The sequence below is a fragment of the Chrysemys picta genome, chromosome 21 (genome assembly GCF_011386835.1).
Source record: "Chrysemys picta bellii isolate R12L10 chromosome 21, ASM1138683v2, whole genome shotgun sequence".
Classification (NCBI taxonomy): domain Eukaryota; kingdom Metazoa; phylum Chordata; order Testudines; family Emydidae; genus Chrysemys; species Chrysemys picta.
Window position 1 is genome coordinate 4755714 of NC_088811.1, and position 20311 is coordinate 4776024.

Genomic DNA, 20311 nt, shown 5'->3' on the forward strand with positions numbered 1-20311 from the left:
AATGATAGGCATCCCATGACCTCGCTGGGAAGCCTGTTCCAGAGCATAACTATCCTTAGAGTTAGAAAGTTTTTCCTAAATCTCCCTTGCTGCAAATTAAACCCATTATTTCTTATCCTACTGTCATGGGCCCTGGGGAACAATTGATCCCCATCCTGTTTATAACAGCGCTTAACAGATTTGAAGACTGTTATCCGGCCTCTCATCCTCCAGTCGTCTTCTCTCAAGACTAAACATGTCCAGTTTCTTTAACCTGTCCTCACAGGTCAGGTTTTCTAACCCCTTCATCATTCGTGGTGCTCTCCTCTGGACGCTCTCCAATTTATCCACATCTTTCCTAACCCGGTGCCCAGAATTGGACGCGGGGTTGCAGCTTAGGCTTCAGCAAAGCAACTAGAGGGGGACAACTACTTCCCGTGACCTACATACAAGACGCCTGTTAATTCACCCCAGAATATTACCTTCTTTTTTTTTTTTTTGCAATCTTATCACATTGTTCACTCATATTTAATTTGTGATCCACTCTGACCCCTGGATCTTTTTCAGCAGTAGGACCATCTAGCCAGGTACCGCCCATTTTGTAGTTGTGCATTTGATTTTTCCTTCCTAAGTGAAGTACTTTGCACTTGTCTTATTAAATTTGATTTTGTTGATCTCAGACCAATTCTCTAATTTGTCAAAGTCATTTTTAATTCTAATCCTGTCCTCCAAAGTGCTTGCAACCCCTCCCAGCTCAGTGTCATCCACAAATTTTATACACATACTCTTCATGCATATATATATTTTTATTACAGCCCTAATTTAAATAACCCTCAGCATTTGTTTTGTCATACAATGAACCTTAAACAAGGTTAACTAATATAAATGCACATGCAGAAATGAAAAATAAGTATGAAAACTAAGTTTTTCTTGAAAAGTACCCTTAGGACAGAATCAGCACACACAGTGGTTGCCATTAAGTCAACAGCCAGATTGGTTTGAGAAAAGAAGTAAGGGTAGTTTGATATTTCCTACATTTCTCTATAGGAAATACTGCAAACAGGCAGGTAACGTTATATAGTTCACTAAGACACTTGCAAGCTTGTATTGTAGATGTTCCCCATCCAGGGACTGACCAAGAATGGCCTCTTTAGCTACTAAGATCTGACTAGATAATCACACTATGGGGCTAGGGCTACAAGATAATTCTAAAAAAAGGGTCATATTTATAGACCCACAAAGTAACCCAATCACTAATTGTGAGAATTTTAATCTGGGGAAAGTGTGGCAGGTTGACAGGAAACTGCAGAATTTTTCCTTGAATGTTGCAAAAATGTCATCTGAAACAAAGCTGGTGACTAAATCTCTTTATAGGTCATTCCTGGGATAGACTTGCAACATCGTGGCCCCACGCCAGCCTGCTCCCATTGAAGTCAATGGCAAAATTCCTATGGACTTCATTCAATGAGAGTGGGAGCCATAATAACAAAGTATTTTGTCTGTAGGGAAATGGGATGAGCTTTTTCTCAGCCCTTCTGGCATGTGCATCCACCATTGAGATTCAGGAAAAAAATCCCTGAAAGCACCCCAGCTTCATACCAGTAGGAGGAAAAGGCAGGCAGAATGCTCTTTATGACTGAAGTTTTCTGAGAAGGATACCGGAAACCTTTCTAAGAAGATCTCAGTAGCTATGTCAGATGAGTCTCAGTCAGTACTAACCTCTGAAACAGCTATAGTGTAAAAGTCTGTATTCTCCCTGTCTCCTCACACAACAATATGGGACATTCAATGAAACTGAAAAGTGGCAAATTCAAAACGGATTTAAAAAAAACCCACTTTCCCACACAATGCATAATCATACTGTGGAACTCATTGCCACTGGATGCCACCAAGGCCAAAAACTTAACAAAACTCAAAATGGGATTGCACATTTATATGGATATCAGAAATACCCAGAATTGGAATCATGATTGCTAACAAAAAATTTGATAGGGATATAAAACCATGTGGTTTTAGAATGTAAGTGATCCCTATGTTTCCATGTACAGCTTGGACCAAAAAACTTACATCTGTAGAATGGTGGGAGAATGTCCCGCATTCAAGTGAGAGCTGCTCTATGCTTGACTACACGGCACCATACTTGATCAGGGCCTTGACTCCCAATGAAGCCAATAAGAGTTAAAGACACTCAGCACCTTATAGGATTGGGGCCTATGGGTCACATCCTATCATTCTGATCCAAGACTCTCTCCAGCAAAATGTCCATTGACCCCTTCTCTTAAGTATCAATTAAAAAATATCCCGAAGGCCTCCAGGATAATTTTCTTTCATCTTCAATAGCTCTTCTTCTCAGCCCCCACGTTTCACTAGCTGCTTTGGTGGTAACTTGACACTTGTCACTCAGTCAGAGAATTGTGGATACGCTGAGCACATTTAGCCATTTGAAAGCTGTAACGGAGGGAGGGGAGGGGGACAGGACTGTGAACAACTGTCACCATGGCAAAAACTTTGTAAGTGTGGCCATTGTGGCAGGACCAGCCTGACTACCTGCCTTCTGCAGAGCTACTCCCTGGGCCCTGATCCAGCAAAGGACTTAAGCACGTGATTAATTTGAAACAAGTGGGTGGTTTGGGCAGTGCCAATCTATTTAGCGTGGAAGACACCCAGAAACTACAGTAAGGGGTGGCACTAGAGGATGGGAAGGGTCAGATTCTGCCCCTTAAGTTGACTAGTACTGTACTACCTAGGTGATACCATTGATAAGGGACCGTTCAGAACGAGCAAAGAGATCGCAATCTGGCCCTAAACTAGATCAGCCCAGTGACTTCAATGGGACTATTCATGGGCTTACACTCTGCTGAGCATATGATCTTACTACGGGTGCCTGCAGCCTCGTCAGCATGCTGTCTGCACTGTAAAATGGTAAGGAAAAAATCACCATAAAGCTATGAAATTGTATTGTAAATCAGCTCCTTGACCCTGAATCTTTTGCCCAGGTTCAAGACGCACTCACTGGCAGCAGCAGCAACACACTTGAGAGTGGCGTTAGAACGAACAAAAGCTATTGACGCGGGGAGGGTTTTAAACTGATGACTGTGGGTTTGTTTCCAATTAAAAACACAATTCAAAAGGGGATGATGTTGATGGGATTTGCAACTCATCACCTCCAGGGGTGACAGCAGACACCCCTGAAAATGTCCCAACTCAGGTCACCTGGACTCCAGTCTCTGCACTGGCTTGCCCTTGATGCAGGGTCCAGTCTGGGTTTTTGCCCCAATATTCAAAGCCTGTTGCCATCTGGGACCCTGAAGAAAGACGCCGTCAGCGAGACACGAGAGAGCTAGGTTCAATTCCCTGCTCTGCCAGAGACTTCCTGTATGACTTTGGACAAGTCACTTAAAGACAGATTTTTAAAGATATTTAAGCACCTAACTTCCATCCATGTAATGATTTCTTTAAGTCTATGGTAATGGTGCCTTAGTAGATAGACCTGCCCTGCCAGTTATGTTCTGCTGGAACAATGAAACCGTTGACCATGCAGGGAAAGCTTGCGTGTGAGGGAGACAAGTGTTTCACTAGAGCTAGGCTCTGGAACTGCCTGCCACAAGAAATATAAGACCACTTCTTGAGAACTACCTCCAAAACTCATTGCTTCAGCTTGGTTTCCCTCCGTAAGTTGTCCTCACACACATAGACATCCAGGATCCGGAAGTGGGTTGGGTTTCCAAACAGCCACGTGTGTGTGCGTGTCTGTCTGTCTGTCTGAAAAAGAGAGACGGGGAAGCAGCTAAGAAACACCACTGAAGCAATCAGAGAAGACAGCAGGAAGCCAAGGACAGCCACAGAAGCACTTGTAGCATGACCCTGGCCTGAGAAAAGGCAAAGAGAATGCTTTTGGGGGCAGAGTGCTGGAAAAAGGGGCTTGAAATATTGAACAAGGACACTGCCTCCGGTTTCATTCCTGCTGTGTTGAGGGAAACGGGACTTTGTGCATCCTTTGTAAATGAAGAGGATTGCAGCAAAGCAATATCTGACTCCATCCTCAATTTCTCCTTCTAACGGAAACAATTGGCAAGAGCCCAAATATTGGCTATCCCCTAGGGTCAAAAGGGGCAACAATCCCAAGATTAGCATAGTATTAACCGTGGCAAAGATCCGCAGCGCATCCTTGCCTGCGCAAGCAAATCAGCCTACAGAAAACACCGACGCCCCCGCCCCCCATTTACACCGTCCCAATGTCAGCTCTAGACATTATAGTTGCCAATTTAAAAAACGGAGGGGAAACCACATGCACAACCTGCTCTCTTCTTAGCCCTCCTTCTTCCCTCTGCCACCCCTCCATCCTTCCAAAGGCAGCATGAGTGAGGAATTCTCTGCACTTCAGTACAGGGGTGCTGGCACAATGTGTATAGTGGGAGTGCTGAGAGCCGTTGAACCAAACTGTAAACCCTGTGTATAATGGAAACCCCTTCAAGCCCGGGGGTGCGGCAGCCCCCACAGCACCCCTAGTTCCAGCACCTATGCTTCAGTATATAAATAAACCCAGCTGCGGAGGAAAAGGCAAGCCGATCCCTAGACAGCAAGAAGAAACTTAGCAGAGTCTGCAGCAGACACTGTATCTCTGGCTGCTTGCACGCACTGTTCAGTGCACAGCCTTCAATCTTTCTCTGCAACGCAAACCCTCCTCCCCCTGCTGCTCAGGGTCATTTGCTGGAAGCTCGGAGCAGCACACGGCTGAGCTCAGAAGTTTGGGAATGGATCTGGGAAGACTGAGGAGCTGGAGGTCGGAAGCCCTCACAAACCAGCAGGCTGGCACATATTCTGGGGTGGTTTTGAATTCCAAAGCTCTCTGCTCTGCGAGGGAAAAAGCCAGCCCAGCAGAGGCACTGACACCTGGAGGCATCTCTTTTGGATTCAGCTTCTTTTAGCAGAGCCTAGCAGCGCTACCTGACTCCCCCCGGGGGGAAAGTTCTTTGAGAAGGTCCTGAGAGCAGCAAGACACTGGTCGAAGGCGTGGAGGGGCGAGTCACTCACTCGCCTTCCCCTTTGGGGGCAAGGGAGTTGACCAAATTGATCATGAGACTCTTCTTACACCTCCCAGGGAGGGCTTCTTAGGACACTGCCCCACCAGGAGAACTGGGGCTGTGGAGGGAAGCCCCCACACACACACACTGAGCGCAGTCAGTTCTGTAGGCGCTGGAGATGGAGAATGAAGTTGGGAAATCTGTGGACAATCAAATGGATAAGTACATGTAATCATTAAGTGTTTGATTTCCCTCCCTGCCCTTCCCTGTCCCCTCTTGGCTGAGCAGTCATGGATTTTGCCAACCTGGTAAGTTGCCTGGTGCTATTAATTTCTGATCCTCCTTCACCCCTCCTGTTTCAGAGTTACAATAATGGGGAAATCAGAAAGTCAAATGGATATTGTGGAAAAATCGACAAAATCTGGGAAGAAATCCTGGAGCTTTGTGATCATCGGTCTGTCTGTCCTGCTGCTGCTCATGACCTGTGCGGTGGTCGCCCTGGTGATCCTGTATGCCAACAGTAGAGGTAAGAAACCTGCCGCTCTCTCCCTTCTCCCAGCCCCTTCTTCATTAATACACCCATAAGAGTCTTTTCTGCAGCACTAAATCAAAAAATGGGCGAGAAGGTGCAAGCACCTCTGTCTGGGAGACTTTGTTTTCATTCTCTCTGCCTTGCTGTGGGCTCATTAACAGAGATGTTTATCTTCAGACACCTGCTTTTCTGTACGACTATGCGATGCAAGTGGCTTCGATCATTCGGATTGAACCCAAAATCTAGCAAATTTGATTTGACAAAGATCAAAACAAAATATGTCACAGTCTTCACTGGGCAAAAGGTGTATGCGACACGCTCTGTGTGTGTGTTTCTGGAGGAAGCGTGTGCGTAAATTCTAACACTTGGTATTTTTGTGTATTTGTAGAAGCCTAAGAGTCTAAATTCCTTTTAGGCAGAAGTTTGAAAGCAACAGCTGCCTACCAGAGCCACCTGGGGCGTTGTTTATTTCAGTGTAAAAGCTGCTTTGAAAAACGCTAGCAAAGAGAAGTAACATAAATAAGGGCACACAGGGCCGTTTGAAATGTAGGTGAGATGCAGTTCAGTGACTTCCATGTGAACATTTTGCCAGGGTGCATGTTGCCTACATGTATTAAATGGAAAGTGTCCCCATAATAACATGTTTTTCACTGGCACCTCAATTGTAAAACAATTTTTCTTAAGTGTTCCTTTAAGCAATGCAGGCAGGATTTGTAGCAGCACCTGCATCCTGTTTGTCACTTCCCTGAATACCTCTTGATTTCAAAGCTTTGTTGAGATACTTGAGAATGAAATAAATGAATTCTAATGTCAACACTAAAGCAAGGCAGGGTTTCTTCTCTATATATTGTATCTGCATTGCCTACCTGCAGCGAATTGCTTTCTAAGGCACTCATAAGTACTCCAACACTGCCAGTTTCCAAATAGCAATTCACGTAAAAGGCTCCTTTTGTTGTTGCTTGTACTCTTCTGCCACTAGCAAATGAATGTTATCAGCATTTGTTACAATTCCGGACAAAACCCCTGAGCGTTTGACACTCATCACGCTCAGCAGAAAGTTTCTCATATTTAATCTGTTACCCCTGGAGATGTGAGAAAAAATAACACAGGCTTCGTGTGCTCCTGAGAACTGAAATTCCATTTCAAGGGGAGGCTCTAGTGTCTTTAAATACTAAGCTGGAGCAGGATTCGGATGCTTGGCTCCATAAAGGGTTTGCCAGATCTGTTTGGCAGTTTGCTTTGCCTGTGGGGCTCCTCTGTTCCAGGTTCAAATGAAGTAAAAACTCAGCGGAGAGGGACAACCTGGACAGCTTGCAGCTGGAGAAATCTTTGGCCCCCTCACAAGGGTCACTGGAAAGGCTTTCACCAAATGCAGAGCAGTCTGGGGTTGGTAAATCTCTCCTAGAATATACGTTAACAAGAGGGCAGCAGGCGTTGCTCAGATCTGGGCTCCAGCGTTGTAACTCCCAGTAACACAGCAACGGGGAAATGCCATTTGGACGGAATGTTCAGGATGGGAGCAAGAACTTTTGCGTTGTGTTTATTTATTTTATTTTAATTACACACGAGTGTTAAGGTTGGAAATGGGAACGGGGTCCTGGATTTCTAATTAAAAGCTGGGTGGGTACACAGATTCGCAGCTACAGCCAAATACAGTCTTCATCAAAATGACACTTCCCTGGAAATGCTTCTTACAGAAAATGCTATTTAGCCAGCTGAACATTAATAGGCTCGTACGTCCTTTTTCCTCTCATTGTTCCATAGTCATGTTGCAAAACATTGCAGCTTACACAGCCGTTTGACAACACTGTTTTAGACCAGTGCTGACGAATCTTTTCCTAAGAGATCTGAGGGATTTTTGACCTCTAAAGAAGCCTTTTATATCCCCAATGCCAGGTCTAAATAAGTCCAAAAGCAAAGGAAAGAGACAACTGCTGAATGATCTTGGGAGGAGGATAGACAGGGAGGAAGACAAAGGTGAAGGGATGTACTTTTGATCTGAATATGCCAGAGTCCTTTACATGATTTCCCCCATTCATTACCTTCCCAAAGGATCAGCCTCAGGGACATTTCCCAAATAGCCTGAGAGTTATTAGCACAACCCAAAAATTCCAGCCCTGCATCACACAGGCTTTGGTCCCAAAAGCACCTTAGCACTGATCCTACCATAATAGAGTATGTCAAGCCATAGTCAACCTTTATAAAAACACTGATGAATGCTATTTAAATGAAATTCTCCCACTATTGCCAACTGTTTGAAAAAATTTGCTTGCTGGTTTCAGAGCCTTTAGGGTTTTCGCAGGTAATATTTGCAAGATTTTCTCCACAACCCTAAGGGTTAACATTATTATTATTGTTGTTTTATTTATTCATTGTAGTGTAGTAGCCCTAGCCACAGACGAGCACCCTATTGTGCTAGGTGCTGTACAAACAGAACTAAAGGATAATCCCTTCCCCGTAAAGCTTAGAAACTTAATTTTGTTTTTTGTTTTTAATGAAAGCTGAGATTCTCAGGCAATCATGTGCCTCCAGGTGCTTTAACAAAAACACTATCACAAGCTCCACAATGAAATCATGAGAGCGAGCCATGCTCTTCACCTTTCATACTGGAGTGAATGTGGAGGAAGCGGAGTTACATGGATGTAAAACCAATCCAAATGAGAGGAGGGTCAGGTCTAGAATGACAGAAGGTGGATGAATATTCAGCATCTGCTAATTCTTGCTTGAAATTTATAAATTCGTTTCCATCAGCCAGGCCCAAAGATAGCTTGTGTTTGCTTCTTAAGTGATATTCACCTGTCAAAGCCTGGTAAGTTGCATCACTTAACTCCCATTTAAAACAGAGTGATCCAGCACTGTCTGCAGACAGGTGAATTGCAAAGGGCCCAAGTTTTATCCACCTGAATTTGCCATGGAGAAATAATTTCAAAAACATAAGCACATATATCCATGGAAAACGAATTTTAGATTTGTACGCACAGGTATTTGTGTCATAAGTGCTTGCAAAGTCATCCAATAAGGTTCCAGAAATAATCCCAATGGGACTTGTTTGACCAATCACAACTGACCAATGCACCATGTATATAGAATAGCCAACCGTTGCTTAGAGCAGCCTACAATCAAACTATCGATTTTTAAATATTTGCAAATAGCGAAGCAAAACTTGCAAATAATAATAATAATAATAATAATAAATTGAGTGGCGTGTACAAAGAGAGGAAATGGACATCCGGGACAGATATTCCCAGCAGAAAAGAAGCTAACTTCAGTGGATAAATTATGTGTTGCAAGTGAATTGCTCAGCTTTAAGAGCTGCACAGCCAATCTGCAGTGTTGACAACACTTCTGCGGATGAGAACTGTGTGGGAAACAAATCCAGTTAAGATGCTGATAGGTGAGTGTCACTGGTGCCTGCCAAACAACAACTGTGGATCTAATTGCTTTAAGAGGTGCTATCCTCTCGGGGGAGGGATAGTTCAGTAGTTTGAGCATTGGCCTGCTAAATCCAGGGTTGTGAGTTCAATCCTTGAGGGGGCCACTTTGAACATATGACTGTGTCATTTGCTGGGTTCTCATCTTCTGAAAAGAAAGTTCAAAGAGGGAATGAAGCACAAAGCATGCCTGCATTCCGAAAATTTCCAACGACCCACTGCTCAGCACAATCATTGTGCTGCACTGACACGCTTGTGCTAAATAAGTCTAAAGACCCATTTATAAGTTCCTATGGTTCGTTACTGACTATGTTAAGCGTGAAGCCCAGTCCAGGGCCTGCTCGAAAGCTCACCTAAGACAATGGGATTCTTTTCATTGACTCCACTGGGCTTTGGGTCAGGTTCCTATTGAACTTTGACATGTCTCCAGTAAACAGCAGACCTTTGAATCTATAATAGCTTTTACCCCAATGACACTGAACTTCCCTCTCTCCCTTTGGGCCAGATCCTCAGCCGGTATAAACCAGTGTTGCTCTGTTGAAATTTGGTCACTTGAGTTGGCTTTTTGATGGAACTACCCCAGAGCTACTCAGGCACGGACTTACTGCTTACCAGTGGGGCTAAGGGAGTCACAGCTAGAGCTGGGTGGCCTTAGTAAATTTGACTTAAAAAATGCATTTTTTGAGGCACTGAAACTATTCACAAATTCGGGTCAAATAGTTTCAGCTGAAAAAAAAATTCGGAAGTGTTGAACTGTTTCAGAAACGTTGATTGGAAACGACATTTCGCTTTGAAGCGTCTTTTCAAAATGACGTTTCCTTCAACCCAAATGAAATGTTTTTGTTTTTTGTCTCTATGAGAAAAAGCAAAAAAAATTCCACTGCAGCCACCAAACCAAACATTTACTTATGCACTCGGCTCTATTCACAGCATCACCAATAATCCGGTTTTTCCCCATTGCAATGCACTAGCCTTAACGTTAGTGTCAAACATTGGCTCATGCATTATTCACCCCATTGTGATTTTTATTCTTGGACATTTCGAAGTGCAGCCATCTAAATCTAGCTAGACGTTTGTTTTGTTTTGGCTTTCGAGCTTTACGGAAAATGTATTAACCCATGAGTTATCCCTGCCCTATCATACCAGTAAGTCACATCAGGCTGTGCATTAGCAGCCTACCGGTATATATCAGGCATTTGCATTTAGCAGTTTTCATCAGAGGATATCAAATTAAGAATCTTCATCTAAGTCTTTGGTTACAGTTCACACAAGTGTCACCATCCTTTCCCTCAAATTACACCAAGGGGAAGATCTATCTACTATGATAAAATAGGATTTTTCCTTTTTGGCAAAGCAAGGCTGGAAAATGTAGTACACACGGCTTTGCAGTGTAGACTGAGAGTGTACATTTCCCACTGGTGGTGTTGTTTTCAAGCAAACTCATGTGAGGTTCAGGAAAAGAACAATGACAAAGCATTCTGCAAAGCATTATTCGGCTTAGTCTGCAAAGCCCCATTGAGCATATTGTGGAGTAAGTGCAGGCGGCATTGGTCATATCACATAAAGCATCAACTCTGCTTGTTTTTGCCAGGAATTATACAGAGGCATAATTGAGATAATTGAAGGGGAAACAAAAGCACCACTTTTGGAAGTAAGCTGAGCACCCTTCACAGGCCATTTTTAATGATCCACTTCGGTGGCAAAGTTTTAGAACTCCACATATCCTACAGAGGTTTCAAAATAGACCTGACGTCTCTCCTTCACCCAGCTCAATTACGCTTTAATCATAGGGGCCATTTTCTGGTGCTTTGGAGTTAGATACTTGCTGATAGAGGTTTAGTTCCAGCCTTTGAGCGAAGTCATTTTCGGGGCACGGTCGGGAAAAATGCTTTGCTGATAACTGCCATTTGGTGCAATCTGGTCCATGAGAAATGATGGAAGAAAATATGGTGGCCAGTCTTTTGGGGAATTATCTATCGGTCTGTCTTAGGGTTCTATCCTACTGCCCATCACCCTCGCATGTGAGCCCCTTCTATGTGAAATCAGATGCAATAGCGAAGTCCTAGCTGATGGTATGGGGTCTTTGGCCCTTCTCCTTTTCGGGGTCTAAATTCTGTCCAGGATAGTGGTAGTGTTTTGATTGTTTTAAAAAACATTTATTACTATTTTTTGGTTGGTTGGTTGGTTGGGATTGAGTGGTCAAAGAGGCTGTCAATGTAGTGACTGTCATTCTTATGCTGGAAAGGCATTTCGAAGAGGAAGGCTTTGGGGCATTTTCTAAGGATGGTCAGACTCTGGATTCATCTGATCTCCTCTGGAAGTGTGTTCCATAGCTAAATCCCCTCAAACAAGAACACTTTGTCCCTAGTTTTCAGATGCTTCGCCTTGTGCTTTGTGATCGGCCTTGTCCCAGAAGAGCACAGCTATCCCAGTGGTTTACAGATTGAAATTCACTCTTTGATGTAGCTGGGGCTTGAGCCATTAGTGGCTTTGAAAACTATGAACTAATCTAAATAAGAGGCAGGCTCAAGCTACAAATTTTCAATCATGGTCATTTAGCTCCATAGCTGAGATTTATCATGTTATGAAGATTCAGTAGGAGCTTTTTCAAAATGGGGATCTGGGTTCCGATCCCGTCCCAATTCCCAGAGGCACCTACACACATCTCCCATCTGAAGCTAGTTGTTTATCCAAGCCCTGGGGTTAGATTTTAGTAGGGTTGCTGAGCAACACCAGGACTAGTCAGTCAGTTAGAGGTTGGTAAACAGGTGCCAACTGAAAAGAAATAATTGATCTGAAAAAATACATATATCTTAGTCCTTGCATAGGGTCCAATCCTGCCAAGGGCTAAGCCCCCTCTAACCGCTGTTGACTGCAGGATCCGTCAACTTGATTCGAAGAAACTATGATTCAAGCATAAAAGTGATCAGACAGTAGATGGAGAATCCAGATAACATTGATATAATCAAGAAAGGACATGTTTTTGCCAACCCTCTTGTGGTGGATGTGCAACTGCTAAATAAAATGTGATTGGATAAAAAGAAGAGGCACAATAAGCCAATGTGACTGCAATTATAATACCTAGCTCTTACATGGTGTTTTTCATCCATAGATCTCAAAATACTTTACAAAGGTCAGGATAATTATCCCCAATGTACAGATGGGGAAACTGAGGGCATAGAGACATGCCATGACTTACCCAAGAATCACTCAGGCCAGTGGCTCAGCCAGGAATAGAACCCAGATCTCCTTAGGCCCTGTCCCATGTTCTATCTACTTGGCATCACTGCCTTAAGTCTGCCATGTGTGGATTCGGACATGAACTATCGAAGACACATGTCATGTAAACAATGTAGGATGACTAGAAGCCCAACTCATGCAAACGAGCATTGCTTTGCTTGTCTCAGAACAAGAAGTAGTGATGGCGTTTCTTTGAGACGGCGAAGATGAAAGATGGTAGCAATAAAGAAGACAGCCCCAACAAATCTTCAAATACCATTGAGTCATGTATATAACTCTTGCCTTTCATCCTAGAGAGATAGCCAGGGGAAATGCTCCCTTTGAGTGTGTAACAGGTCGCTGAAATGTTATCCGGCTGTTCAATGTGATTAGCAGTGTAGGTGGCATCAGGCTCAGAAGCAGGAGAGCGTGGAGCTCAGGGGCCAATCGAGGGGAGGAGCGCTTGTGAAGGCAACACTGTATTTAAATGGGCAGCTGATATTTGGGCCAGGACACGTCTCTCTTTCTAACTCGCTCTCTTTTCTAGTCCACTTAAATGCTTCTATTCTTTCTCATGAGAGAATATTCTGCAACCTAATGCACTTACCGTTAGGGAATGTGTCTGGATATTCAACCTGTGTTCCCCTTAGGAGACACACAAAACAAATCATTGTCCCAATTCAGGTCTACACCCTTCAGATGCTTGGAGACGATTATTATCTATCCCACTTCAGTATTATTTGTTCACATTTAATTGAAGCGCCCGTGAAATCAATTTACACCAGCTGATGATGAGGTGTATTTAGTTCTTGTCATCTTTCCTAACCATGAGCCTGTCTGTTCCCCAGTGAGAGGCAGGGACCTGTGTAAACACTAGAGTAAGACTGGAGAGGTCTGTGTTCAGCTCTGCCCAGACCTCCTATATGGCCCTGGGCCAGTCACTAAATCTCTAGGTGCATCAGGTCACTAGCTGTAAAAAAAAAAAAGAAGGCCTGGTAATTATTACATTCTCCGATCTGTCTTGTTTATTTAGGTTCTAAGCTCTTTGGGGCCTGTAAGTGTTCAAATACTTTAACATACCAGAGACATTTCTGCATAGGTTTTTTTCCTTTCAGGATGGCGAGTTATAACTATTAGCCCAGTGGAGGTATTTTATCATACATGCTGCTCTGTCCACAGGTAGGTGAGAAGAGACTGACAGATGCAGCAGACAGAGAGGTGCGTGGGTACGTGGGGCTGGGACACACAGGTTAGCACGTTTGGGCACTCTTGGAATGGAGTGAGACGAAAGGGTTAGTGCCCTCCGTTTAAAAGTCTTCGTTAGATAACTGTAGCATTTTACGACTCAAATCCTGGTGCCAGCAAGACAGTCCCACCCATTTGGACAGCTAGGAAAGTATGAATCACAGCAGCTTTGGAGTAGCGTTGAACTGCTCTTGAACCTCAAAGCGTTCCTTGAACACAGCGGGGGTTTCCAATCAAAGCCACGGTCATAAGAGGGCCTCACTAAAACGAAGACTCTCAACCATTTCTTTTCTTTGATCATAGTCATTTTGCAGCGTGTGTCGCACCAGCAATTGTGCATGGCTGGAATGGGCTGGATAAAGAATGTTTGTGTGTGTGTGTGTATCTCTCTCTCTGAACCTCAGTGATGCTCAGGTCACTTCGAGGATGCACCCAACTACAACCGTGGGAGGAAGGACAAGCTTGTGTTTAAGGGCTCGGACCTAGCACAGTGGAAGCTGAAGCTGAATGAAAACAAAACATTTCAAATTTCCCCCAAAGATAAAATTCCCCCAAAAAAGTTTCATTTTGGGTCAATCGAAACATTTTGTTTAGATAAAATCAAAATGTTTCCTTCCGATGTTGACTTTTTTTCTAATTTCATACATTAGACAATCACATTTAAATAATTAAAACAAAAAGTCATTTCACACCAGAAAATTGAAACATTCCATTCCAAAAAGTTCAAAATGGAATATTTCCACCACACCAAAATGCTTCTTTTCCAATGTTTCTTTCCAAACAAAATGTCATTGAAATGGATACTTTTCCACCAAAGGTTTTGCTTCCAACAAATCAACATTTTCAGACAGAAAAATGTTCCACTGGAAATTTTCTAATAAGAGGTAGCAGGTTCACTGGGTGGACCTGTTAGAAATGAAGTGGAGAAACAAAATCACAAAACTCTTGTCTTTCATCTTGGGTCCTAGTTAAGAAAATGAAAAAGATTTTTAGGAGATACCATCCTATTTCCAGCAGTCCAGATTTTATATTGACTGTTACTGGAGGAGAAAACACTCAGTAATGAGACTGCTCTGTCCTTGCCAGACATATTTTACCTGCCAATGTACTAAATGAATCTCAGGCTGAAGTGGCTCTCATTCTAATTAATCCATCCACACCCCTATGCTGTGGATGTAAAAATCAAATGCCTGATTCTCCTGAGTACCTGAGAATTTTTTTGTCCGTGTTTTACCTACCGCAGTTTATTTATAGCAGCAAGAAAAAAAACTCCTCTCTGCTTTAATTCCATTTGCGTTCTTTCCCAATTAATTCCCAATTTGGGCTTCCTCTGCTGTTTGTGTTAGCTTTCGTTAGCCCACTGCAGGTAACCGTGTGTTCATGAAGAGATCAAAGGCAGGGGCCTCTTTCCTGAACAAGAAAGATCAATGTGTGCACACAAATCGAAACATCTGAGGAGCAATTTGGAAAGTGGCATATCTGGCACTGGCCGCTGTCGGAAGACAGGACACTGGGCTAGATGGACCTTTGATCAGACCCAGTGTGGCCGCTCTTATGTTCTTATTACAGAAATCAAAACGTCCGCTCATGAGCTGAAAGTTGAGGAATATCTGATTTGTGCCAGATTTCCATCACATTTTTCCCCCACCCTCTGTTATTTATGTTATACATAGTTCTTTGATTGTCTCAAATGTGATTATAATTACTTGGTGTTCTATCCCTCCCAGAGGGGTTGCCTGGTCAAAATACGGTCTTCAAATGGTATCATTTTAAACAAGCCCAAACAGAAGAGAGAAAACACCTGCTAATGCAATGTGTTTATCAGACATTTTATAGGTCACTTGCAGTGAGTGCTTTTGAAGAGCTCAACTGAAAAAACATAGCCACATATTGTGTCTAATGGTAACACTTTGCTCTCTCAAAGCACCTTTTTCTGGGGGTCATAGAACTAGCTATGAACATCAATTAAGTCTCACAAGCCCCTGTGAAGTAGGTCTGAAGTTACCTATATTCTGCAGAAGGAGAAACTGAAAGGTTGGGTAATTTGCCCTGTAAATTGTACAATGAAGTTCTTTCACCCCAAGCAGATGACTGATTCTAGGCTTGGGCACCACTTAAACCCTCCAGGGTGGAGCTCAGATAGCGTATAGGCATTCTGCTCTCCTTCTGCACAGGGGTGAATTTCTCCTAGAGTCAATAGTGAAACCAGGAATAGAATCTAGGGACCTGATTCTCCCAGTGATACACGTTACTCCCACGGAATTCAGTGGAAGTCCTACACATCCCACATTAAGAGGCTAATTCCCCTCTGCATTGTGTCACCATTTATATCAGTGCAAAGCATGTATAAAATGCCACTTCTCAGACCTCAGACTGGCCATGTTGTACAGTGGTACACCCACTGTGCTCTCCCTTTGCAGTGGTGTAAAATTATCTCAGGCAGTGAAGAAACAGGCCCAACAAAAGTGGGGTCCCCGGGATACTGACTAGAACAGTGTAAAATACACACATTTCTGGGGTGTGACTATTGTGCTTTTTCCTCTTCCTCTCCTCTGCCCATCTCCTATTCCCCCTTTATCTGCGATTTCGGTATGCCAATATTTGCATCCCCATGAATGTTCATGCCTTTGATACATATGCTGCTTGTCTGCATTAAAAAGGGTTTGTTTTTTAGCTCAAAAAGTTATGCAGTTTAGGAACATTTTTCACAAAAATGGGCCTATTTTCAAGTTCGTACAATGTGCAAAAACCTTGAATTTTGGGTAGTTTTGTATGTTGTCAGAAACACTTTAATCACCTCCGGTCCAGATTCCCAGTCCCCTGTCTAATTACTACACCCTAATTTGTGCAGTTTTTCTAACACAGATTTCTACACACACACTCCCACTTGGTTTAGCCCTGAATGTTACATTCCCAATCACAGGGGTGCTGTTGATGTTGCTTCCACTGATGAACTTCAAAGCACTCTTTTCCTCCCCACTGTTCTACGTCTACCTGAATTACTTTACCAGGGTCTGCTCTTGTCAAACACTTGTATTCAGCTTGGATCGATTTGCCCAATATCTCTGCGCTAGAAACATTGCTGCACAGGAGAACCACGTTTAAGCCACTTGGAAAGTGATTTTTTTTTTTCCCCAGTGAGGGCTCAGTGATCCTTTGCTTAACAGAAAGCAGCCAAGCACAAATCAGACTGAAATTATGCCAGGGAAAAGCATAGGCATAAAGCAGACCACATCCACATTCCTGAACAAGCCTGGGGGATTTAGGGAGCAGGCCAAACTCTGTAAAATCCCAAACAATCACAAACTCGGGGGGAAGTTTGGAACTAGATCCCAGCTTTGTGGCCTGGGCCTATTCCTGCTTATAAAATTTATGACTAATGACAAGAATGTCCTTCACTAACATAGCACCTTTCTTTAGCAGATGCTCTCAGAGCAATTTACAAACACTAATGAAGAAAGCTTCACAGCATCCCTGTAAAATAAGTGCAGTAATGCCCATTTTACAGATAGGAAAACTGAGATACAAAGAGATCAACTGACTAGCCAAGCGCAAGGACTATGCTCCACTAAAGCCACATTTCTGCCTAACTTTGAGGGCTTACTCAGGACCTGAGTGGTGCCTAGGCCTGGTGCTTCTGGGCCAGGTCTGCACTGGGGTAAGTTTCACTAAAAGAGAGCGAACAGCAGAATAGAAAAAAAGAGCCCAGGAGAAGTCCTGCTTATAGCACGCTAGAAGCACCTGGTTCCACTTGGCTTTCAAAGCCACAGTTATTCTGAGAGAGGTTTTCATCGGGACAAAATACCATCGCTAGATTCCAGGTTTCACAATGGTTTTGAGCCGCAACCCTGAATTATAGGAAAAAGTACAACAAGGTGCTTTGTGCCATAAGCAGCTTCATAGGAAGCACAGAAAGTGACATCCAACTTTCAGTAGCTGTTGTGTGTTTTATCATAAACGATTGTATTGTAGAGACTATGGAGTGGGTTAGCCTGGGAATTGATCTAGTCTCTCACCTCCTTCAAATGAGCTGAGGTGTTCTGGCAGGACAGCCTGAGTGAAGCTTTCATTGTAGCTGCCCTCACTGCACCTATTCTTCAGATAAACAAAGGTCTGTCATCCTGGCATCTTTCCCTGGCACTAGAATTCACTTACTTTAAAATTAAAAAAAAAAAAGAGCCCGGGTCATTACATATGAGCTTGGAATGAAGTCGAGCAGCTATTGAGTGTCAGCGGTGCTCTGCTCTTCCTTACATAAATGAATAATGGCATCATGTGGTTTTATTCTCCCCCACAGATATGCAGTATGGCACCAATTCAGACAGCATATGCACTACTCCTGGATGTGTTACAGCAGGTAATAAATCTTCATCTGTATCCTGTCTGCAGAGGAGTCATGTCAGATGTAGGAACTGCCCCCACCGCTCACCCCAAGCCCAGTAATAGACTGTCCTTTGAAAGGAAAGGAAAAGATGATTGAAATGATGCTCAGGAGCTGAAAGGAATGAAAGTTCCCGTTTGGCTGCATTAATAATACTAGCATTGCCGATTTGAATCATGGGTGAGATTTTCAAAAGCACCCTAGTGATTTTGGAACACAAGTCCCATTGACTTCAATGGGACCTTTGCACCTAAGTCACTTAGGCACAATGAGACTTGAGCTGTTAAGTAAGGGGCTTTTGAAAATCCCACCCTTTGTCCGAAACGGAGCAATCCTGCTGCACCTTACCTAGCATTGACCAGCCAGGTAAGCAACTACTTGTTCATTCTCATCAGACTCATTCAAACTAAGAAAACAACATAAAAGGGAAAAAAATTCTCCTGGGATCCCCACTCTCAATGGTGGTTTTGTATGTGGAATCAGGGCAGACTATGCAATAGAAATTTGCCTTGTTGATAAGAGACCAGATCTGCTGCGTGGACTGAAGAATAATTTTTCCCAAAGCTGCCTGCACATATCAGCATTCAAGGGTTCCATGCCTCAGTTTTCCCATCTGTAAAATAACGATACTTCTTTTATGCTGTGCTTTGAGATCTATGGATGAAACGCACTATGTAATAGCTACATGGTATTGTTATTGTATTAGTATTAGTATCTGCAGGTGACACTAATAGGGAGAAGTCTGGCACTCCTTAGCGCAGGGGAAAATGACCGTTGGGAGTCAACGGCCTTAGGCAGGAGGTTGCAGCTGAGTGACTTTAACCACCTAATAAAAAGCACAGCAGCCCCTATAATAATAAAATGTGGAGATAATACCTATCTCCTAGAGCTGGAAGGGACCCTGAAAGGTCACTGAGTCCAGCCCCCTATCTTCACTAGCAGGACCAAGTACTGATTTTACCCCAGATCCCTAAGTGGTCCCCTCAAGGATTGAACTCACAACGCTGAGTTTAGCAGGCCAATGCTCAAACCACTGAGCTATCCTGCCCAGGACAGCCCAGCCCCATATTCTGCTCATAGGTCTGATTTCCCTTCTCAGTCTCCATCAGAATGTGGCACTGTCACCATGGGGGACTACCACTGGCAGCCAGTCAAAGCCCTCCTGAAGGGATTTGCCAGGGTGGAAGTTTGCCCTGTGCAGATGGCTGGTTTAAAGTCCTGCACACCACTGGGTCCTTGCACTGAGGGTTTAAATGGACGGGACATGGTGCTTAGGGCTTTTTGCAGTCTCACTGCACCGGAGTGACTCTTATCCCAGATGAGTAGTATGAAGATGCAAGGTCTGTTCTGCAGAGCACCTTCTTGGGAAACATACCTGTGAACTTGCTCAGGGAGGGAACCGAGCAGTGACCCCTCCCTGAATAATCTCAGAGCGTTATATGCAGCTTGGACATCCTATGCAACTCAGAGATCTGGTTTTTGTGAAACGCAGCTGCTAGAATACTTCAGAACATGGATCCAACGACTGAGCCTTGCACGGACTTCTATCAGTACGCCTGTGGGGGCTGGCTGAACCGGCACGTCATCCCAGAAACCAGTTCCAGATACAGCATCTTTGACATCCTGAGAGATGAACTGGAGATCATCCTGAAAGGTACGACTGGGACAGGGTTACAGCATGTATGCAAAATAGCGAGATTGAGCATCAGAACTTTGAACTAAAGACATATCCAGCCCCCCCGGAAGTGGTAGCCAACACAATTAAATCCACATTAAACCAATACATTCACGCCCCTACCCCAAAAAATATTGTTGCCTGCATGGTCTGTAAAACCACGAAAGAGGGTCTGGAAGTAATTCCCAGTCATGGCTTCCTCAACAAAAGCTAGAGCAAAATTCATAAATCAACATCGTTCCATTCAAGTCAATGGCACGACATTGATTCATCCCACCACAGGATCTGATCCGGACTCTTGAAAAAAGCCAGGCATCTCAGGCCAGGTCTAGACTTTACAATTTTTGCCAGTACAGTAATGTCAGTTAGGGGTGTGATTTCTAACAATATTTTTATATCAGCCAAAGCTCTCGTGTAGATGCACTTATACGGGCAAAAAAATTCTTTTGGCAGGATAGCTTATTTCATTTAGGGAACTGGTATAAACTATGCCGGCCAAAGCACTCCTTTGCCAGGATATTAGTAGCTGTATTATGGAGCAACTAAGAGCCCTAGTCTTGGAGCAGGATCCATCGTGCACGGTGCTGTACAAACACAGAACACAAAGATGGTCCCTACTCCAAAAAGCTCACAGTCTAACCTGTGTCTAGGACGGTTTGTCTGACTAGCTCTACCAGCAAAACTTCTCTAGTGCTAGATCTGAGTGGGGCACGGGTGCAGAGGTGGTGACATGGAGATTTCTCACCACCACTGATTTTTTTTTAAATAAAGAAAAGTTGACCTATGTCATGTTTTTTCCACAATGGTGAGCATGATAAAGCCAGC

General features: G+C 43.6%; 1 protein-coding gene across 4 annotated transcripts in view; it reads left to right on the forward strand.

The window, feature by feature from the left end:
- MMEL1 (membrane metalloendopeptidase like 1) overlaps positions 1 to 20311 on the forward strand; it is a 60222-nt gene that overhangs the window by 6194 nt on the left and 33717 nt on the right. For 2 of the 4 annotated variants that reach the window (XM_024104304.3, XM_065575180.1), the window contains exons 2-4: positions 5366 to 5529; positions 17728 to 17787; positions 19304 to 19465. In XM_024104304.3, the coding sequence (XP_023960072.2) occupies positions 5376 to 5529; positions 17728 to 17787; positions 19304 to 19465 (376 nt within the window). In that variant the 5' untranslated portion in view covers positions 5366 to 5375. Of the gene's footprint in view, positions 1 to 4256; positions 5232 to 5365; positions 5530 to 17727; positions 17788 to 19303; positions 19466 to 20311 lie in introns of those variants that run through there. The other 2 variants (XM_024104302.3, XM_008167198.4) reach the window with 2 other exon arrangements.